Here is a 20,594-nt window from a genome sequence, read left to right on the forward strand (position 1 = left end):
CCAACCCCAACAGCCTATACACCCTAATACAATCCTTCACATTCCAAAGGTACTTGCCCTTCTTTGTGGGATGCAATCAGAAAGGAAATATCAAGTCCTGAAGTGGGCCAGGTAGAGCGAGATTAGAAAAACCCAGAGAACAGGGTGAACGACCACCACGGCCGTACCACCGCAGCAACCACCTCCGCACCTGCGCACAACCAGAAAAAACGTAATTAATACTTTCTTAAGTCTGGTTTCTAGAAATTACCAACAACAGAAGTAAACACACACTTGAAACAGTTCCTTGCAGCTCATTTTTATTTATAAAAACCAGAAACTCCTTCAAAGTGTACAGTTAAAATCACAACCGTAAATTCAACCACAGCTGAATATTATTTCAATAAAATATTCCTATCAACTGATGTAAAATCTCATTAGACTGCAATTTAAAACTCAAGTCAGCTAGAATATAAATTTACCAACACATTACTCATTCAGCAAATACTTACTGCATACTGTAAAAATACATTAGGGTCCCTCATGTTCATAGCAATGCCATGAAAATATCTGCACATCAGCTAATCTTTTAAAAACAGAATTCTGTATTCATGAATATAACAAAAAAGTTGCCAGCGAAATCCACCACCAAGGGTTTCCGAGCTGCGGACGCCCCCACAGGGGGTAGCAACAGCACCACTGCTGTACCCGTGTGCTGCTCCTCCGACCACCCAACACCCGACCTTCCACCAGCTCTAAACTGCCGAACATTTCAACTATGCCAGGCAAAACAAAGCCACATAAACAAACCGGCACGTGCAAATCTGGCTGCAATATTTACTCCATTGGTCTTCCAGATCAGAACTGGATCTCATTTCAACTACTCCACAAAACTACAAAGACTGCAAGATTAATATAAGCTGAAGTAAAAACTACCAGTTCCTGAAAACATCTGCAAACTAGGCCCTTCCCAAAAGGCTTGATAAGGCATTTGATTACAAGATATTGTGGTTCTAGGGGGGTAAACAGTAGCTAAACCTGGTTCTGCAGCCAAGACCATTTGTGCTCTTAAGCACAGCCATGACCATTTGTGTTTTTAAGTGAATAATTCATTTTCATTGTCACACACGGCACTGACTGCCCTCTTCATCCCTCTTGCATTCTTCTCCCATACCATAATTTTTTCCATAACCCAGGACTCATGCAGCCCCAGATAAGGAATCTTGTACCTAAGATCTAGACAGGATTACAGACTCCTAATTGGAACTCCTAGGCACGTGCACCATCACTACACACAACCAGAGGGCATGGTGTTCACAGCACGACAAAAACTGTCCAGGATTTCTGTTTCTATATGATCCTACTGGGCACAAATTCATAGTAGCAGGTGGTACAAGAAGGGCTAACATCTCCAAACAAGAAACACATTTAGTATGATCAAGCTTCTACGCACAAAATCAGAATCTTGACCACTTGTAGCTAAGATGCACAGGATACAGTGGGTGAAGATCCCCAAATTATACTCCTGGGTTTGGTATGAACTGGGGGCATGCATCCGTGCAAGGCCTTTGTGTCTCTGCCTCTTTTTATACAACTGGGACAACGAGAGTCATCATTTTGACAAGTTTCCAGACCTATGGATAAAAAAACATCATTCAAGTGTTAGGTGATGATTCTCCTGAACAAAGTCCCACTGTTTCATAAAATGGATGACGCGTACGACTGCTGAGACATCACAAACCACCTCATTTTCAAACTCAGGGAATAAAAAGTGGAAATAATGTACAGCAAAATAACTGATTATCTAAACTTTCCTTCCAGCTTACACTTCTAAACGCTTTTGATGAAGACGGCCACCCTTACCTGGAGTCCTTAAATTAATCTATTTCACTAAGTCTCAAAACACATTAAAGCAGTCATTTTAATTTAAGCACAGCTAACTAGAAAGGATTCTAGTGCATCTATTGACAATTTAGTTAAGAAGCTTCTCAGTTAAGAAAAGGACATGTACACAAAGCATCTTATTACATGTTTTAGAGCAAATATTTTTGGCAGTGTAGTTATAAAGCATAATACCATATTTGGGAAGTCCTGGAGAAAGACTAGAAAAGCTATACGGTATTGCCCGCATTCTCCTACTTGAGTACGTAACTTGCTAGATGTAATCACCTAACCAAGTCTCTCATTTTAAATGCCTGAAGTTCAAACACAAAAAGTACTGAGGACGTGTGGCCCTCTGCTGATCTATACCACAATAAGAAACACGCTCAAGGTGAAAAAAATGAAGGATAAATAAGCATAAGTAGGAAGAAACAGCTATAAACAAAGCAGGCAAGCATACTGTTAAAAAAATCAAAAGAACACTGCCTGAGTCAAATTAGCCTTGAACACTTAAAATTCTGTAAAAATAACTTTCCTTGAAATAAGCTTTAATGAAAAAGATTGTAACTGAATTGATATTAAAAGTACCAAACCCAAAAAACCTTAGTATTTTGCTCAGCACTGAGCAATAAAAAGTTGGAAACACAACTCATCCTGCGCCCAGTCTGGGAGGTCAGGAGGGAACAGCCCCCCGGCAAGAGACCTCCAGGGCCCGCCAGCGGCGGACGGAGCTCCAGCGGCACACGCGCGCCTGCTCACGTTGGGAAGAGACAGCCAGACAGATTCACCACGAGGATGTGTCACGGCAGAGCCAGAGGAACAGAGAATGGCAATCGCATCAAGCAGTTTTACTGACACAAGTGCTGATGCCTTCAACGTCGCAGGAGCGGCGGCGATTTTCCCTTGTTTTCCGCATTGTCATCAGCCACTGCAGCCTCACAGCTCGCTTCCCTAATGTCACATGTAGCACAGCCCTTTAAAATGGAACAAAAACATAGTAATTTAAATTCTCCTTTTTATGAGTGTATTTCTAAGAGTCAAATTCTGATAGCACATGTCACAATCTCTTGAAACTTCTCATCAATGGGGCTGAAATCTCCCTAAAAGCACAGATTGTACAGATATCTTATTTTCAGAAACAGATACTTGCACCTCCAACCCTATCTCGTCTCAGAAATTAACTCTTTGGTTAGTGGAACATACAGTTTCAGCTTCCAGATTTAAAGTGTGACCTCGGTGACCCACCTTTCAGTTTTCCAAGGAAGCTGCTCATTAAGGGTCTGGCACTGCCTCTGGCCAAGAACAAGCTGTCGGTTCCTCCCACGGCTCCTTACCTGGGTGCTGATCTGCAGTGGGACAGTCTGGGTCCGGATCCATGTATGCACCTCTGCCAGCTCCTTCTTTTGCCCATCTGTAAACCATGGCTGCTGCTTCTGCATGACGGTCAGCTTCTCCAGATCCTCCTTCAAAACCTCCTCTTTGATTCTGCAGGCAACAGACACCCGTGAACACAGCTGTACCGAACGAAGCAAGGCGGGCACTGACTGCAGTCACTATGGGAGAGTCTCTTCACCAGTGTCTGTGGCCGAAGTCTAGGAGCATCAGCCATCGAAAAGCAACTATACTTTGTCACACCTTGTTTGCTTTGTGAGGCTTCTTTCCAGAACTGGTCTAGGTGTCAGGGTTTTTTTGGTTCTTGTTTTTGTGGGGGTTTTTTGTGTTTGGTGTGGTTTTACTCAATTTTTTTGAATGTGGAATTTCATGACACATAAGCGAATTGCAAGCAACTTGCAAATAACAGGTATTTTTACCCCTTCATGCATTCAAAGTACAGGACAATAACCAATCCCCTCAACACTTCAGCAGAAAGGTTACATGTTACCATATTTTAACTGATGGGGGAATGGGAAAAGACAACAAAAGGAAATAAACAGGGCGTAAAATAAACAGTAAATTAATACACCTTGGAGTTTCACTTGCACATGCACTTCCACGGTCTCATTTTTAATTCCACAGTTCTATGCACAATTCCAAACTACGTGTCAAAAATTGTTGATGTTTTCCAACCTGTTAGGCATTTGGTAAGTCATCAGAACTCGCTCCGGTGTGTGATCCATCATCACCAACACTGACTCAGGTTTGGATTTATGAGCTGTCCCTTTTTCTCCTGCTTCCCAATTCTTCTCTTCTTTGGAAGCTTCAGAACAATCGTTGCTGGTAAAATACTTGCTGCTTTTCCCACTACCTGCTGAGAATTACCATGAAAAAAAATGAACACAGATGCCTGAGAAATCCTAGTAATCCAGCACAAAAAGTAACAGAATACCAGTGTATTCTTGCAAGCTAGTTCTACAACATGAACACGGGCACTCCCAGATGACTGCTCTAGCAAGTGACTGCAATCTATTGAGAATTCAAAGACAAAGTGCATTTTATTAAGTTATTCGAGGTCTCCAAAGCTCTATTTACTCTTCTCAACATTAATTAGCTCAGCTTCTCTGCTTCTGTTTCAAGAGGTCCTGCTCTAGGCAGATCTACCTTTATTCAAACAAGATGTAAGCCAGTATTTAATGTAGAGAGAAGTCATAATGAGCAAAATGAATTACCAACGTACTAGCAAAGCATCAAACATCCAAATCTTTAACTTCCCTACCTGTGCCACAACCAGAAGTCTTATTGGAGCCAGAGCCTAAAGAACCAGATAAAGCTGATCCACTGCCTGATGCTGCTGAACCTGTGCCAGACTGGGAGTCCTCATAGAGCCAGCAGTCAGTAAGATCACTAGAGGCACAATGGCTGTCTTCCAGATCGTTGTCCTGGAGACGAAAATCAAAACAAACATATCCATGGAAGTTACATTTAAGTTAGAAACAGGAAGTTCATGCATTTACTGAATTCGTCATAAGTTGACTAAGTTCTTGTACCAATCCAATAGGTCTGGAGCTTCTAGCTCTGAAAATGAATGGTGGTCTACAACTCAGGATAACACTCTTCACAGGTTAAATCAAGAAGCGTCTGGACTCAGGTTTTACTGGTTTCTGCTGTAGATCCTTCCCCACTGGGTCAAGATATTGTACTGTTGCATTAATTTAATATTTTCTGCTGATAAGAGAGCAGGAGTCTGTTCCCTTCATGTCCTGTTAGACGGCATGAAGCAGCCAGACACATCAAGCAATGGTGCACTATGGGGAAAACGAGAGGACGTTCCCCTGATTCGCTATGTGAAGCTCACTGCTTGGCAGCTACAGGCACACCAACTCCCCTTTCAGGACCCTACCCTGCAGTTTCAGCTGATCCAGCCTTCCCAGCCCAATCTGGATTCGGGAGCCAACATTTTTTTCCTTGACTGCAGAGCTCAGATTCCTGTCTCTGAGTTTACCGCGGAAGTTGGAGAGGCCTTTTCTATGCCCATGTATGGAAACCGACCCACACGGATCCCTGTTCTTCGTTCATTAGCTGCATCCCTGGGAGACAGAGGGAGTAATTAGAAGCGTATCTTCCCTTTGTTTTGGTTCTCCACAGAGACTGTGGGACTGGGTGAAAAAGGATGCGAATTGCGCAGCACTAACCAAGTTCCACATGCATAAAAGCCCAAAACCCAAAATTCCTGCCGAAATTAAAAAGGCTGCCTTAAAAACGCTGAGCAAAGGTGGCTTGTGGCAGCCTAGATCAGAAGATCTCACATTTCTGTCATTTGCTAAGTGCCAACACTGTACTGTTATGAGTTCCCATGGGTGCATGTACAAACAGCTTTCTCCACCTCCTGTGCTATTCGTGCCCTGCACTCTACATAGCACAGCCTGTGGAAAAAGCAGCTCACAAAATCTGGTGACCCTGAAACACAGATCATCAGCACTGGTTCTGGTGACCAAACACCAGGAAAAGTCAAGAGTTTCTCCTCTACATTAAAAAATTGTGTTACTTACACATTTAGCTTCTGCACGTGCTTTAACATCAGTACTAACAGAAAGCTCCATGGGCTTTGGCAGCTCTTCTTGAAGCAAATTCAGCTGAAGGGGGGAGCTGCTCCGTGAGCTGCTCAACAGCAGGGCCTGGTCACGCTGGCCCTCTGGCTGGTCCCTCACAGATGAGGCAGAAGAGGCTGGAAGGGGCTGATCCAGAGAGTGTGGTGTGATCGGTGATGGAGCGGGAGGGGGGGCTGGAGGCAGCGTAGTGCATGGGTATGAAGACGGGGGATAAACAGACTGAGGGCTAGGAAGAAAGACATATTGAGGCATCTGAGCATATGTGGGAATATTCTGAAAAAATACAGCCATAAACATGCCTACATTTGGGGGATACAGTGCTGGGCATAACTGTGCTTCACAGCACTGTCGGGACAATGGCGTGGACTCGGGTTGTAACCAGCGAAGGGCAAGCTCCTCTCCTAACGAAGATGCTGGGAAAGTGGGCAGTGGATCCGAACAGGCAGGAAGTCCCACAGGAGGAAGGACGTTCACACTGGAGGAGCTCATACAGGACAGTTCCGAGGGAGAGGACGACTGTTTCTGAATTGTTCTCTTCTCACATGGAAGACTATTTCTGTTTTTACTAGAAGAGTGGCTATCTGAGGACTGTCTCTGAGGTTTCTGGCGCTTGAATTTTCCATGTTTGCCTTTTTTACAGCTAGCTGGGCTCATCTGCTTTGAAGGGGAATCTCCTAAGGAGGAAGAAAAACAGACACATTGACTGAAATGACAGACCTGGGGGAAAAAAAACTGAAAAAGCAACATCCAGATAATTGAGTGTGGCTTATTCAGAGAGCTGACTTTCCTCTGGATAATTCTTCCACACACAACAGTGTACGTACAGTATCTACCTTCATGTCATCAATTTTCTTATTGATCATTTTGGCTTATCCCAATCAGATCTTCTGCATTCCTCCAAGGGAAGGCAATAAACTACTTGGGATCTGTAGGGTTTATTGCAATAATTACCTGCTCTGTGCAAAGTCTAAGATAGGAACACACAAAATGGAGTAGATATCTGTGTGGGCAACGCTGTTGTCAAGCTTTGGCAGCTCAAAAGAAGTATTCTGTTTGAGTCACAGTAAGATACTCACCAAATCACATGAAAGAGAACCAGACTCCACAGGTAGGTTGGTCTTTCTAAGTCATCTACTAAGTCTTGATTTCTCAAAGCTGCTGCCTACCTTGGCCACAGGAATGTCCGTTGCTACTTCTGTTCCCCTGCTGAAGGTAAGTCCTAAATGGAGAGAGCAAGATCCTCTGGCGGAACTTGTCAACGTAGTTCTGCTCCTCCTTCTGAGTGTGTGCTGACAACGTCTCTTTTGTTAGCCCAACTGGCTTCAGGTCCTCAGGCACCACGGTGAGATTCTGAGCACTCACAGAAGGCAGCTCAGTCTGTTCATTTCCAAGCACAGCATCCTCCATTGTAGTCACTTCTTCGAAGAGGGAAGAAAATAAAACACCCTTTGCTTTGGTGTTCTGGTGTCAACCCCCACAACAGCCAGAGGGTTACACAGAAAACAGCCTGGTCTGAGCTACCGAGCAGATACAGGCCGCGGGGGCGGGGGGAGAAAACACCCTTTAGGATCGAATACAGTTACACAAACATCAACCGAGAAATTCACTTCGCATGGTCTGGAAAACTTCAAATTCACCTGGAAGTTACAGAGGCACCTCTTTCTTCATACTTTCTTAGAACAACAGCAGCTAAATACTCATTTTTATGTTTCTTTCTGCATTAAAATGAAGTAACACTGGCCCATTAGCCATTTTTATTTTAATCCTCAACCACCAAAAGCACATTGTTTTGAGATACACGTGATTAATTTAAAGGGAAAGAAAACTGTACACTGTTAAAATTAGGTTTTATTACAATACTGTAAAAATCTCCAGGCTCAAATTTTCTTCACTGTGTTCCTAGAAGGACCTTGATTATATATCAGATTTTATATTCATAAGAATGTAACTCAAAAGGACAAAACTTTCTCACTGTGTACTTAAGGCTGGAAACACTGAGAGTCAAGTCACTGCTTTGTGAGTGTGACCGGTACCTGATTCAGGGTGCGGGACATGCACGATGGTGCTGCTGTAACTGCACTGGCTGGTGACCGACACCACGCTGGGCGCCTTGGCGGGGAGGCCCAGGTCCGCCGGAGGAGCTCCCGCCGCCCCTGCAGCCGCCCGGCCCTTCAGCGTCTCCTCCCGCTGGGCAGATACCGGAGCCTGGGAGTTACCTGCGAAAGCACAGTAGTATCTATTGGGAAATAACAAAGTTTCTACATGGAATTGCATCCCAAGCACTGTGTTCCGAATTCATCAAGTCTGACTGGTTCAGAAACAACCAGTAACCATGCAGACTATTAAATAAGTCAATCTTATATACAAATAAATGTAACATTCATATACCAGTGCAACCATAGCAGACTATACGTGGCATAAAATGAGTGAGTAGGTTCATTTAGCTACAAACAATAGTTTTTTTGATGCACTCTACATTCAAAGACTTAATACTGTAGTTTATGCTTAATTGTGGGATCTATACAAGGTAAGCAAATATTTGCTACATAACCAAAATATCCGTGCTGTCAGTGTGACAATTTAAAAAGTGGACATAAACCTTGGAACGTACAACAGCAGCATATACAAAACACATCAGTTGTTGCGGTTCCACTATGATGGTCAGTATGCTTTGTGTTACCTTCCAGTGCCTCAGCGTCCTGCTGACTGCGCTGCACTTGCTTGTCATCTTCTGAAGACGACGATGATGTATTTGCAGAAGATTTACATTTCCTTTTCAATGCTGGAATACTGCAGCTCTCCAGATACCTGAAATAAAAGCGAATTACAGGAAGCTCTCTCTACTTCGTGTTTTTTTTTTCAAATTTTGAGAAACAAACATTTGGACAATTAAAACTGGAAACCGAGGGGTTGCTAACTAGCATTTTAAATTCACTGCAGAAAGCTCTGGATACATATCTGCTTTCCAATGAGTATTTTAAATGAAATCTATCAATTACTCTTTTTTTACATAAAAAAGGAAGGAAAAAAAAAGAAAAAAATACACTGTTATCCACTGGGTTAAAAAATACTGACATTTTTTACAAATTACATTAACTTTCTATTTTATATAGATGTTCTCAAAATGTATACTGAGAAGACATTGACATATTGTCCCCATCGAAATTCTCTTAAACTCCTATTGCACCAATGGTGAAACCAGCAGTATAAAAACGTCAATATTTGCAAACGGAACCTTAGGCCCTAAGTTCTTCATCACTGTGTAATTCAGACCGACTGAGCATTGGGATGGATTGCCCAGAGAGGCAAAGAACTCGACAAACAATTCCACACAGTTTAGACTAATGCAAACTGCTTGAAAATTTACCTTCCACCTATCATCTTATATCACTAAAATCACTCCGTATTTTATTACCTGATGATAGTATCAACACAATTGATCTGCTGGTAGGAAGGAACACATGGAGTCTTTCTTGAATCAGCATAAAGTGCATTGCCTGGTTCTTCTGTGCTATCGCCCCTCAGTGTGTGAAGAAAACAGGAAGCAGTGTGACCCTTTCCTGGAGAAGAAGAAATCCTCACAGACTCCCCTCAAAGGCATTTGAACACCACCCCTAACAAGCTGCACACCTACACACACACATTCATATATATATATATATACACACTGGGATATACATATTTTCTACAGGGACATACAGTCTATGACAGCAAAGCTCTCATTACCAAATTATTCTGCATTTTCTTATGTGGAGACAGGGAATCGAGAAGGGGAAAGAATGCCTAAAAACACCCCCACAACACCTTAAACTTCCACTTAGAACAACCAGAAAACAGAAAGAAAACAGGATAGTGAAAATATTGTATTTAGATTGTAAACAAAGCTGCAATTACTATTACTTTTCTCTCAATTCATACATCACAGAATCTGACCTGTTATTTAAGAGCAATTCTCAGTTTTTATAGCATGGATACGCTGGTCAGACCGCACCACCACTCAGTGCAGTCCTCTTGTCAACAGGACTAGGACTTAACTGTAACCCTCAGAGAATATCACAGTGCAAAATGTTTTGATACAGATTCCTGTGATATTTGAGGGAGTTCCCTGTTCTCTCCATATATCTGTGCCAAGTACTAACTGCAAATAATGTGCATTGACATAATACTAAGCACTCAATAACTAAACCACTCCCTCATTGGGAAGTAGGACAGTGTTTTCCAACCCATGGGCTGTTTCTGAGAGCCCACAAGAGGTAATTAAGGGAAGCTTCCATAGGAGGCTTATACTTGCTGTAAGAAAGTCTGCATTTTCACTAGAAAACGTTACAATAAAAAAACCCTAAGTCTATTAACCTAGAAAGAGATGGATGTATGCCTCCATATCTTGGAGAGTAGTTAAAAAGTTATTGCATTTGCTGAGGTGTTTTTTTGTGGTGGTTTGTGGGTTTTTTAACCAGTGTTTTTTTGATTTAAAAAACCAATCAACCAACCACAAACAAACCCAAAACAAGAACAAAACCAAAATGATGACGACCACCACAAGAACACCATCAAAACACTTCCCGTATTTAAGTCATGCTGAAGTGCTCTCCCGCGTTCTTCAGCATAACGCCATGGCTATAGATCTACACAAGTTCCTCTGGTGGAGTCAAACCCTTCTGACTCCTAAGGGTGGGCAACAGGAGATGGCAAAGCCCTGTCCCTCCTGTCATAAGGCAGATAGAGCAGACCTAATTGGTGGGGGGAATGGAAACGGGCCCCTGATCGGAAAGGTAAAAGAACCCTCTCTCAAACCCCATCACCACCCTTGGTGCCATTAACAAATAGGTATGAGGCCCTGCACGCAGCAAATCAGGCAGAGAACAGCCAAGAAGATTTGCCTGGAGAGACCTCATCTACAACATGGATTACAACTGCAGCTGTAAGAAAAACACAAGAAGGGTGGCTGCAGTTGGCCTGTAGTTCCCCTTCTGAGGGGAACAGAGGGCCCTGCATGTCGCCCAGACCCATCCCCCAGGGAGGTCTGCTGCCTTCCTGGGGCCAGGCTGAGGGACATTAATAGAAGACTTCCTGGGCTAATTCAGCCCTCAGACTATCATCCCCTGTCAGCAGTCCAAGCTGGCAGTGAGGACATTAACAGAAGTGCCAAGATAATTAAAAAAGACTTTAAAGCACTGGGTCAGTCAGCTCATGGGACAGGAGCACAGGCTGATTCTGTGAGTCTTACCTTAAGGATGATAATTACGTGAACCTACCTCCCAGCACTTCTGAGCTCGCAGCCTCTTCATGTCCATTCTGTGGCTTGCTCCTTGATGCAATATACAGCTGCTGTCCCAGATTCTTTATTCGGTTGATATCTGCACAAACCTGTTGCAATGTCATCTTGAGATACGCGAAAATGTAAAGTCAGAATAAAATTAATAAAAAGAGTCCATAGGAGACCATTAGGATGGGCTTGTGTTCTTGTATTCTCCAGACTGAAAGGGAGTAGACTGTCAGCCTAAGTCTAAGTATTTGCAAATTTAGTGAATCTAATCATCACGGTTAATTTAATTAACTATCACAAAGCTCAAACAGCCTATTTGTTTTAATACTGATGCAAGCCTTGAGAGTGGGAATAAGCTGATGACTTACCAGGAGTCTCACAAGGAAAGGAGGTAATTGCAAAGCGTGTTTTAGGACAGCGCTGTTTCCACTCCCTTCTATAGCACTGTACCTCTAGTTCCCTTTTTGAAACAAAACAGAAAATCCCAAACAAACAGAAACCCCTCCACATGCATCAATCCTTTTTCTGGTTGCATGGTTCTTCCACTTTTTTCTCTGAGCCCAGTGGTTCTTTGAGAGGGCTGATCTTAAGTACGTCTTCAATTTACTTTAGTGAACTACCATGGTAGTTATCTGCTCATTTTAGCCAGCAAAATTAAGAGTAACAAACGACAGCTGCCATTCTATAACTGATCGATTTAAGTACATTTAGCTTGAACGCAGCTCTATCTTCCCACTTAAGGAAAATTCAGGATGAGTAGTGCATATGTACACAGTAAAAATGTTCATTTTAAGAATCGTATTTCTACTACTCTGCAGGCAGTGACACATTTATAGACTTACTGGTTCCTGTATTTCCTCCGCACAATTCCCATTGGAGTCACTGGACGATGCTATGCTGATATAGTGTTCATAAGAGCCATTGCTTCCAAGGCTTCCATAACCACTGGAAACATTACTGTGAACTGGCTGTATGAGGGAAAAAAACAGTAACTAAAAAAACAGTAATCCTCTTCGAGAACAAAAAGAAGGGAACAACATATTTTGCCACACAGAATTCAAGTAAACAAAGAAAATTAAATGAGAAGTCAGTATGGCTCTGGGCTCTGCCACGTGCTTGGTTAAAATTCTCTACCATGCTTAAAAATGTTTCAGGATGCAGAGTTATCTTTCAACATAAAGACCTGGCAAATATGTCAAACAAAATAGCTTTTTCTGATCAGGTGGCTACCTAGAGCCGTATTTTCCTGCTGCCACCTGCCTGTCTCCACTGAGAACTTCCCACCCCCAAAGCACTCTGCTGAACAGACGCAAGCTTCTTCAGCCACTCATTCAGAAGGCCAGCCAGTATTTTGAAATTCTTTCACCTCCTTTACCTGCAGAAGTAGCTTGTAAATTTGTCCTTGCAATTCTCTGATCTCTTTCTCGACACTGCTCGTTTCTTTACTTCTTGCAGCAAAGACATCTTCATTCAGAGGGCTTCTGGAGATAGCCAACAAAATTCCACTATTAACTTGAATTCAATGAAGAAAAGGTACCCATAAAAGCAGTAGATTCTTTTTCTTTTGTCACTGTCATTATTGTGACTGTTTTCCTGAATCAACAAGGGATGTCATCTGTTCGCCAGCAGCTCGGCCGGGGTCCCGGGGCAGCGCTATGGGAACAGCGCTCACACGGCGCCCCAGGGAAGCAGTGACAGCAGCGCAGGTGGACAAGCACCCACCCCTCTGACTCCTTCACTCACAAGACAAATTCACACCACATAAAATCTGGAATAAAAGATCCCAGGCCATCCCCAAAAGCCATTTCCTAGAAAAGAAACCAGTTAAGAGGAAGGCAGGCAGTCCTGTTTCCAAATCTCTTGGGAGTTAAGGAGAAACACCAGAAAAATTAACCAGCACATTCCATACTGATTGTATTTTTAAAAGAAGTTACCGTGGTAAATATTTAGATTCTGTATCAAGTGAATGTTCCAGAACAAAAGAAGCCAGAAGGCGATTTTGGCAACATGCCTGTCAATTAATTCTTTTTTTTGATGGGCCAATCATTAGCAAGTAATTAGTTGACATGTGTTCAAGTATTCTCCTTCTACATTGCTTTTTAGCTTTTACTCGGCTTGTCTAAAACTCCCATTTTGATTCAGTCACATCCCTTGTCACAGTATTTGGACACTAACCATGTGCAAAAACATGTTAAAAAAAAGTTGGCTTTGCCTTTTACTTCAAAGTAATTTACTTATTTTCATACTTAATAAACAGGCTAACGTTGTTCTGAAGGTATGAGCTCCAAGACGCGCAGTATTTACCACGGACTGACCGAGCCACATCACGTCTCTACTTTGGGACTGAGACCGCTTTGTTTTGTGGGGTATTCAAAGAAAAACACCGTAACAGATCAATTCTACAGCTGACTTACGTCCGGACTTTGTGTCGGCCAATGACGAACGCTACTTTCCTGCTCCACGGGTTCACAAAACTGGACCAGCTGGTATCCAGTATAACATAATCCCCATTTTGAGTACAAAATCTAATAGGCAAATGTTCAAAAGGGGATTGGCCAGCGAATTTCAGAACTGGGAAAAAAAAAAGAAAAAATCAGGAAACAAGGGTGAGTTTGCGTTCTGACACAGCAGCGAAGCACGAACACTAACGACTGGGGTCCTTTGAAACTTCGGGTTTGAATTTGCTTTTATTTCTAACTGGTTGCTTTAATTCATTAATTCATTTATTTTTCTCTAGGCTGCAGATCAGTCACATGCCAAGCAATATGACCGTGAAAGAATGTCACAGCCAGCAGAAACTCCTCTTAAAGCAATTGTACTTACTTTTCCTGTGAATAGCAATCATCAAAGGACGATCTTCGGGGTGCAAATACATCAGTATGGACGTTCCAATTAAATCCTGAGGTAAGTAACCCAACAAAGGCACTGCTCTGAAACCCAAACCCATTAGCACTGATTATAATACAGTTTTGAGTATTTACATCCTTACGTCTTTGCTTGTCAGTGAAGTCCCCATGCAAGAGCTAATATGGCATGAGCTAAGGCTAAAGAACACTGTGCAGCTCATCCAGACAAGCAGATACCAATAAGAAACATTTCTCTGCCTAGTGACAGAACAGATTTTCACATTTGCAGGCAGTTTTGTGCTTGTCTATATGCAAGGAAAAAAAAAAAAACCGAAAAAAGAAAAGGGGATTTTGAACAGGTCACAGGCAAAATGTCAGTAAGAAGTGTGACACGGGTGCTGCGAAGTCTCTTGTAGGAACACTCTTGTGGCTTTGCAGGAGACAGCTATGGCCTGTCCAGCCTCACCCGGCCCAGCTCAGGCCGCCTCCACACTATGATCCCCAGAGCTCTGCACTACGTGCGTTTTCCACTGCGTTACCACAGGTCCCCATTGCCCCGGACAATGAAAACTGACTGCAGTTCTGTTTATTTCACATTTTAAGTCAAGAGAGGAGATGATGTCTGTGGAATTCTAGATGTTTTACCATGAGCAGACTAACAAAAAATTAGTTTGCTTAATTAACTATTGCCAAGTTCATAGTTTGACTACTTCACTTGGGTCTCTAGCTGCATCACTAGAAGATTTTTTGCTACCCCTCCGTACACACCTTGCAGGTCTTAAGACTTCAAATCTCACCTGTCATCTATCTCAAGAAAAACACATCCAGGGGTGTGAGTGGTGGTGAAGATTCTTTTATCCATAGGAATTCGAGGAGCTAAGAGAAAAAGAAATATTTACTGAAACAAAACATGCACTGAGAAAGAAAACCTGTTATTTCTGCTCATGATAGTTATTGGCTCCTGAACTTTTTAATTGTTCACTGCTTTCTGATGAGAAACTAATAGAAAAATCACAAATTTTTAGGTGCTGCAGACTACTCCCAAAAATAAAAATAGCGAGAAGAGGTCAAATGCTTTGGGGCCTTGCAAAGAAGGCGCAAATGCTCCAGATTCGCATGCTTGCACACACGCACAAACTGGAAGCTACACGGGTGAGACCACCCAAGCACAAGTTCTAAAAAAAGGAAGTAGACTTTCATATTCTGCATTTTCTTATTGGCCTTTTTTTTCGTTTCCACCGGAGTTCCTGACTTGCCTTCATAGCCAGAGTGAATTTTCTCAGCCAAAGCTAAGCAGCAGGATTCTGCATCCACGTGGACAGAAGTACACACATGGACCAAGTATGGTGTGATTCGGAAGGGGTGACAGCGTGTTTCTTGGTTTTGATCTTTACCACATCTGAAGAAAAGTAACAGGGATTAGCACACCGGTTTCAAGATGCCAATACTTTAGGCCAGGGCCGAGAGCCCTGCGCAGAGAAGTTACGCTGAGCACACAGAGATCCAAGGGCAACACATCAGCAACACTGACCCTGCTCCCCCCACCACTGAGCAGGGTTTTGCCTCCACTACTTGCATTCAGAGGCTGTCCTGGAAATGCTGTTACTCTAATGGCTGAAGACCACCTGCTATTTCTCAGACCAAACGTATTCATGAGACTCGCTCAGGTGGTCTATCCCCATGCAAGTTTAAGCATCACTATGGGAAAGATATTCAACACATCCCACTGGATGCCGACATTAAACACAATAGGACTATTTTGTAACGGAGTTCCATGAGCTCACACTGGTCAGCTGCAACAGAACACTGTTTCTGCCCAGCTCTGTACCCTTTGCCCAGCCATGATAAAACAATCACAATGTACTTGCCTGATCCTGCAGAAAAAGGATTTCACCTGGGCATACTCATACAGAGAAGCTAATAAGAACACATTGAAAAATATCAGTTAATATCCTCAAAAGGTCACACCTGTAAGAACTATTTTAAACTCTGCATTCTCCAGACTTTCTGAGCAAGAACAAAGTCTCACAACCTGCTCTTTATTAGCTACTGAATTAGCTGTTCAATAGCCTGCTCCCACCTCAAATGTTCTCTCTTCTCTAGCCCACTCACTCTTGGAGAAATGGCTGACCCAGAACCAAATTCAGAGGAAACCCACATGATCTAAAAAACTCCTTTCCCCAGTGCATCACTATGGAGCCACGTACTGAACACTAGATCCAGCCAAGAGTTATGGGGACAGAAAATTCAGTAACAGTTCACAGCAGGAAAATGACAACAACTCCGTAAGGCTGCCACTGCTCTGGTGGTAGGCACACAACTGGCTTCCAAGCTGCAGCATCCCTGGCATGTTATGTTAACGACCTCTGATGTTTCACGTCCTTTGGTAGCAAAGACTTTGGACTTCCCAGCTCTGATGGCAGAACAGCCCCGCAGCTGCATGGGCAAAAGACACTGCCTTGCCACGCAAGCTGCACTGGAATTGCTGACAAATAACACAGGACTTAAAAGCCATCATTTAAGCACATCCAGCGCTACATAGCAAGTCACCTTAAAACTTGGGTTCAATGAACTGTGCTCACAGTAGGCTCCAAGTGGACCAAAGACAAAGCACCTAAGATGCAGATCAAATGACTTCAAACCCACAATTATGTGTTTAGTTTCCTTTACAAAGTATCAGTATTTGGAATGACTAAGATGGTACACAAAACAATGAAGTATCTGCCCTCTCCTTACCACAAGTAAGAGTTAAGCCTTGAGGAGACTAGGTAAGGCTAGCTGCACGTTTACTCAAGTTTTCAAAGCAGAAAGGGAATAAGTGTTGCCTACATATCTTGGTAGCATAAGCATTTAAAATGAACAACTATTCTACCCTCATTCTGCAAAGACAGAAAGGTACATAAAAGCATTTAGGAGTGCTGCCAAGTCCCACCTGTTTGACTTTCTGTGCTCCAAAGCGGCAGGTGGGACTGATCGGTGTGTGTGTAGAACACGCTTACATCCTGAGGGACAAGCAGCTCTACAAACCGGGAGGAGTCCAACACTTTCTTCTTGCAGTTTAGAATGGACGCTGCCTGCTCAGAAATATGTACCATGCGTCCAGAAAGCAAGGAAAACACAGCCACAAACGTGTCCTGGAAAACAAACATCATTAAAAAGCAGTCTTCCCCCAACACGTGGTAGCAATACTATAAGGATAAAAACCAAGAGAACCAACCCCCAAATGACACCCAAACCACCACATACCACAACCTAAGACAGACATTCAAAAATGTGTCCTTAAGTTAGCATCCAATTAAAGTTGGGTGTGAGTTACTACAATCTCTAATGCTATGATAGCTTACTCGTGATTTACAAATGCTAATAAGACTGCAGTATCAAAACGGAAAGAGATTGCAGCGACGCTTGCCACTGTCCAGAACAACTGGTTATCACTCCACATGCTTCTCCTCAAATTTTAGAGCATTCACCACAATTCCACATACAAAAACATTCTGAGGACTTTTGAAATAGAAAGCATTTGCAGTATTTCTAATATGGCATATAACACTACTGAATCGCACAAAACACACTTTCCTTTGAAACAGAGCCAGAAAGCATGAGACACTGTGGATCAAGACAAACAAAAAATTACATCCAGGAGCACAAACAGAAACCAAAGACCCTCACAACTGTGGATTTTATTGGCTTTGAAAACATTCTGCTAAGGCTGTCTCAAGCGATTACTATGCTATAAATGATTCTCAAAGACAGATTTGTTGCTTCAGGTGAAAAAAGGCAAACAAGAAAAATAGGTAATTCTTCACTCACTGCTGTTGTGTACCCTAAGTCAGCACAGATAAAAAGTAGGCTTGATCTACCTTTAAACACACAAAGGCTCATCTAGCTAAAACTTCAAGACTTTTCAATCTTACATATTCTACTTCCACAAGATGATGTAAGGAGATCAAATAAGAGAGTGAAACAGCAAGTGACGAACTCCTTAAGTCTGCCTGAATTCCTTACAGTATTTTTTGGAGTGTGTTCAGATGCAACGGCCACCAACTCTTCTATGCTGTATGTCATCACATCTGTCTGAAACACTCTTCGGTCATTCAGAGCCTGGAAAAAGTCATTGTTTGCTAATTGAAAAAAAAGAAAACAGGAAAGGCAAAACAAACACAAGGAAGTCAGTGAGGAGACTATTTTGAAAATATTTCTTACAGCCCTTGTACTTTTGTCATCTTTTTGGTGAAGTCCAAGATGAGATGAGGAAGGTCTGTGTAGCAACAAAGGAAAAAGGAATACCAATTATACTACTTGGAGTGATCTATTTATGTTACAAAAAATGAGCATGAGGAATTAGGACAGAACGTGATGGCAAAAGAACAACTTTAGCTACTTAGTTCTGTTGGAAACACAGACTACCCAATAGGTTTTCAAAGTGGGATGGGAACGCTATTTTTCAATATACACAAAAAGTTATTAGCAGGCACCTAATAGCTATAGGATTCTGAAGAAAAGAGAAGCAGAAGGCGAGTGTTTCAAAAGAAAAGATGACGCGACTCTTTAAAAAACTCACACAACCCACAGTACCTCAGAAAGCCAACTCCTTGCAGGATAACTAGAATGCTTTCACTTGTTTTAATGTTATTTGGCCCCAGATGCTCCTATTCAAACCAAGCTACTCTATAGTTTCTACGCTTCCAGGTTTTTCCAACACATACCTTGGACCTGCTGGACACACTGCAAGGCGTAGTTGAGAGCACTGATGGTACTGGGCTTGCTGGAACTCCTCTTCTCTTCAGGCAAACACCTCTTCATTTCTTGGATCGTCAACATCAGATCTCTGTGAGACTGGTTCCAATTCAGCCGTTCACTGGAAAACAGAGGTTAAACGTCACCAGAGGCTGTGGATATAGGAGCTTCTTTTCTGACAACTAATTAAAATTATTCACTAAATTAACATTTTATGCGCTTGGCCACAGAGTTGCAGAATATCCCGGAAGGTCCTAATGCTCTTCCACTATATTTCCTGTTGTATTTTCTCACTTCCTGGCTACTTAATCTCTTCTCCTCTACCTTTTTCCTTTCCAACTCCAGTATGTCACGGATGGCAAAAATCACATCATAACTGAGCTGCTTGCTAAGATGCTTAGCAACTAAGAATAAGCCGATCTTTACTCTAGATTTTCTAAACCCCACTAATATTAAAATCATGAACATATGCTGACTCTTTATGCATACGATTCTATATGCAAGTCTTTCCAGCCTTGAAGTCTGCGTCTGATTTTAAGCACTTTAGGGGAACACGATATCCTTGAAATACAGCTTATACACAGATTTCACTCCTCACGTAACTCCGGACCCTTCGCTATACTTTTAACAGCTGCAAGGTTATTAACACGCAAAATCTTCCTCTTCTCTCCTTCACTTTTTTCACCGACTGCAAAAATAAGCAGTCAATATTCTCAAAACGCAGACCGATTCTAATTCTACAGATGAGATATGACCATTATTTTAAATAACTTCTATCCATTTGGCACTTTTATTAGTGCCATACTGTTGCTATATAAACCAATAAATAAGTTCAAGCATTGCACGTTAACTTTACCTGCCAGTTAAACATGGCATAAATTATAGCTCTTGACCTGCCTTTTTTTTTTTTAGTTAAAAAAAGTAGCACCTCACTGAATTGGCGAACTTCTGGGGGAAACATTATCTAGGTAAATTTCTGCCTTACTACTACTAAACGCAGTCTTTGGTTTAGGTATATACAGAAGGCATAAAAAGGGTCAGTGACGTATGCGGATCAGCCAATCTAAGAATGAGGCAAACAGCTTAGGAGGACTCATGCAGCAGCAATCCCATCTGCACGCGAGAGCGCCGCGACCACGGCGGGCGGGGAGCCAGACCAGCGCCCTCGGAGCGCGGACCCCGGCGGGCCCCAGAGGAGCCCTGCATCTCAACTACGCGGGGTCCCTGACTCTGACTTCAGCCCCCTGCTTAAGCCAAGCGCCTCCACCCAGCACGAGCAAAGCCGGTCCCGCGGGCTGTCAGGAGTTACCTGGTAACTTTGTTTCGCCGCGCCAAAGTCCCCACCGAACAGCTGTTTGGCTCCCGGCTGCAGAAGTCGGTCCCGCCGGAGCTGCGCACCGCGGCGGGGGAGCCTGCAGCCCGCCGGCGCTGCCCGGGGCCGGCCGCCTCCTCCCGCTCCGGCCCGGCCGCGTCCATCTCCGGCCCGCAGACCGCTGGGACACCGGGGCATCGGCCGGGCTCCTCAGCACAGCAGCCGGGCCTGGAGCCGCCTGCGGGAAATCCAACCGGCGGCTAAGGGCGCGCGGCAGCAGCAGGCCCGGCCCCGCGCCGGTTCCCCTTCTCCTGCCCTGCTCTCAAGCGCGCCCGCTTCCTCGGGCCAGGCCGCACCGCCCGCTCGCAGGAGCAGACTCCGGCTGCTTCGGGCAGCCGCCGCTCCGCCCTCCGCGCCCCCCAAGCCGCGCCTCTCCCGCCGGCCCCAGGCCCTACCTGCTTCGGGCAGCGAGGGCCCCGTGAGGTCCCGCTCCCTCCGCCGCGCCCCCGCCCCGCGCGCTTACGTAACGGCGGCCGCACGCGGCGGCCCCGCTCCCACACACCTCGGCCACGTGCGCCGCGCCGCGC

The 20,594-nt window shown here is 43.7% G+C and overlaps 1 protein-coding gene across 9 annotated transcripts; it reads right to left on the reverse strand.

Moving 5' to 3' along the window:
- Window positions 1-282: 282 nt before the first annotated feature.
- PER3 (period circadian regulator 3) lies at window positions 283-20,565 on the reverse strand. Of its 9 annotated transcripts, XM_065855005.2 has the most exons (23): window positions 20,463-20,565; window positions 20,005-20,245; window positions 18,665-18,816; window positions 17,964-18,079; window positions 16,891-17,092; window positions 15,827-15,875; window positions 15,215-15,357; window positions 14,756-14,834; window positions 13,936-14,042; window positions 13,527-13,683; window positions 12,488-12,593; window positions 11,955-12,080; window positions 11,102-11,228; window positions 9,262-9,406; window positions 8,527-8,654; window positions 7,880-8,062; window positions 7,013-7,264; window positions 5,787-6,520; window positions 4,514-4,676; window positions 3,928-4,108; window positions 3,195-3,345; window positions 2,717-2,834; window positions 283-1,613 (listed from the first exon to the last, which is right to left on the reverse strand). In XM_065855005.2, exons 2-22 carry the CDS (start codon window positions 20,169-20,171, stop codon window positions 2,733-2,735), a joined length of 3,570 nt encoding a protein of 1,189 aa, XP_065711077.1. In that variant the 5' UTR covers window positions 20,172-20,245; window positions 20,463-20,565; the 3' UTR covers window positions 283-1,613; window positions 2,717-2,732. The 9 variants fall into 9 exon arrangements, 8 of the variants coding, with proteins under 8 accessions (XP_065711077.1, XP_065711079.1, XP_065711078.1 ...); XM_065855007.2 differs by having other exon boundaries at window positions 283-2,834; window positions 11,102-11,213; XM_065855006.2 differs by having other exon boundaries at window positions 283-2,834; window positions 3,928-4,105.
- Window positions 20,566-20,594: the final 29 nt, after the last annotated feature.

This window comes from Patagioenas fasciata, chromosome 23, assembly GCF_037038585.1.
Source record: "Patagioenas fasciata isolate bPatFas1 chromosome 23, bPatFas1.hap1, whole genome shotgun sequence".
Taxonomy (NCBI): domain Eukaryota; kingdom Metazoa; phylum Chordata; class Aves; order Columbiformes; family Columbidae; genus Patagioenas; species Patagioenas fasciata.

What these genes read in the sequence shown, in the direction of transcription:
- PER3 (XM_065855005.2), bottom strand. Translation starts at nt 20,171, where the DNA reads ATGGACGCGGCCGGGCCGGAGCGGGAGGAGGCGGCCGGCCCCGGGCAG. An exon ending in GGACGCTGAGGCACTGGAAG is followed by an intron (nt 8,063 to 8,526) that starts GTAACACAAAGC and finishes GTGCTTTCGCAG; the next exon opens with GTAACTCCCAGGCTCCGGTA. An exon ending in CACGTGCAGAAGCTAAATGT is followed by an intron (nt 4,677 to 5,786) that starts GTAAGTAACACA and finishes TTTCGTCTCCAG; the next exon opens with GACAACGATCTGGAAGACAG.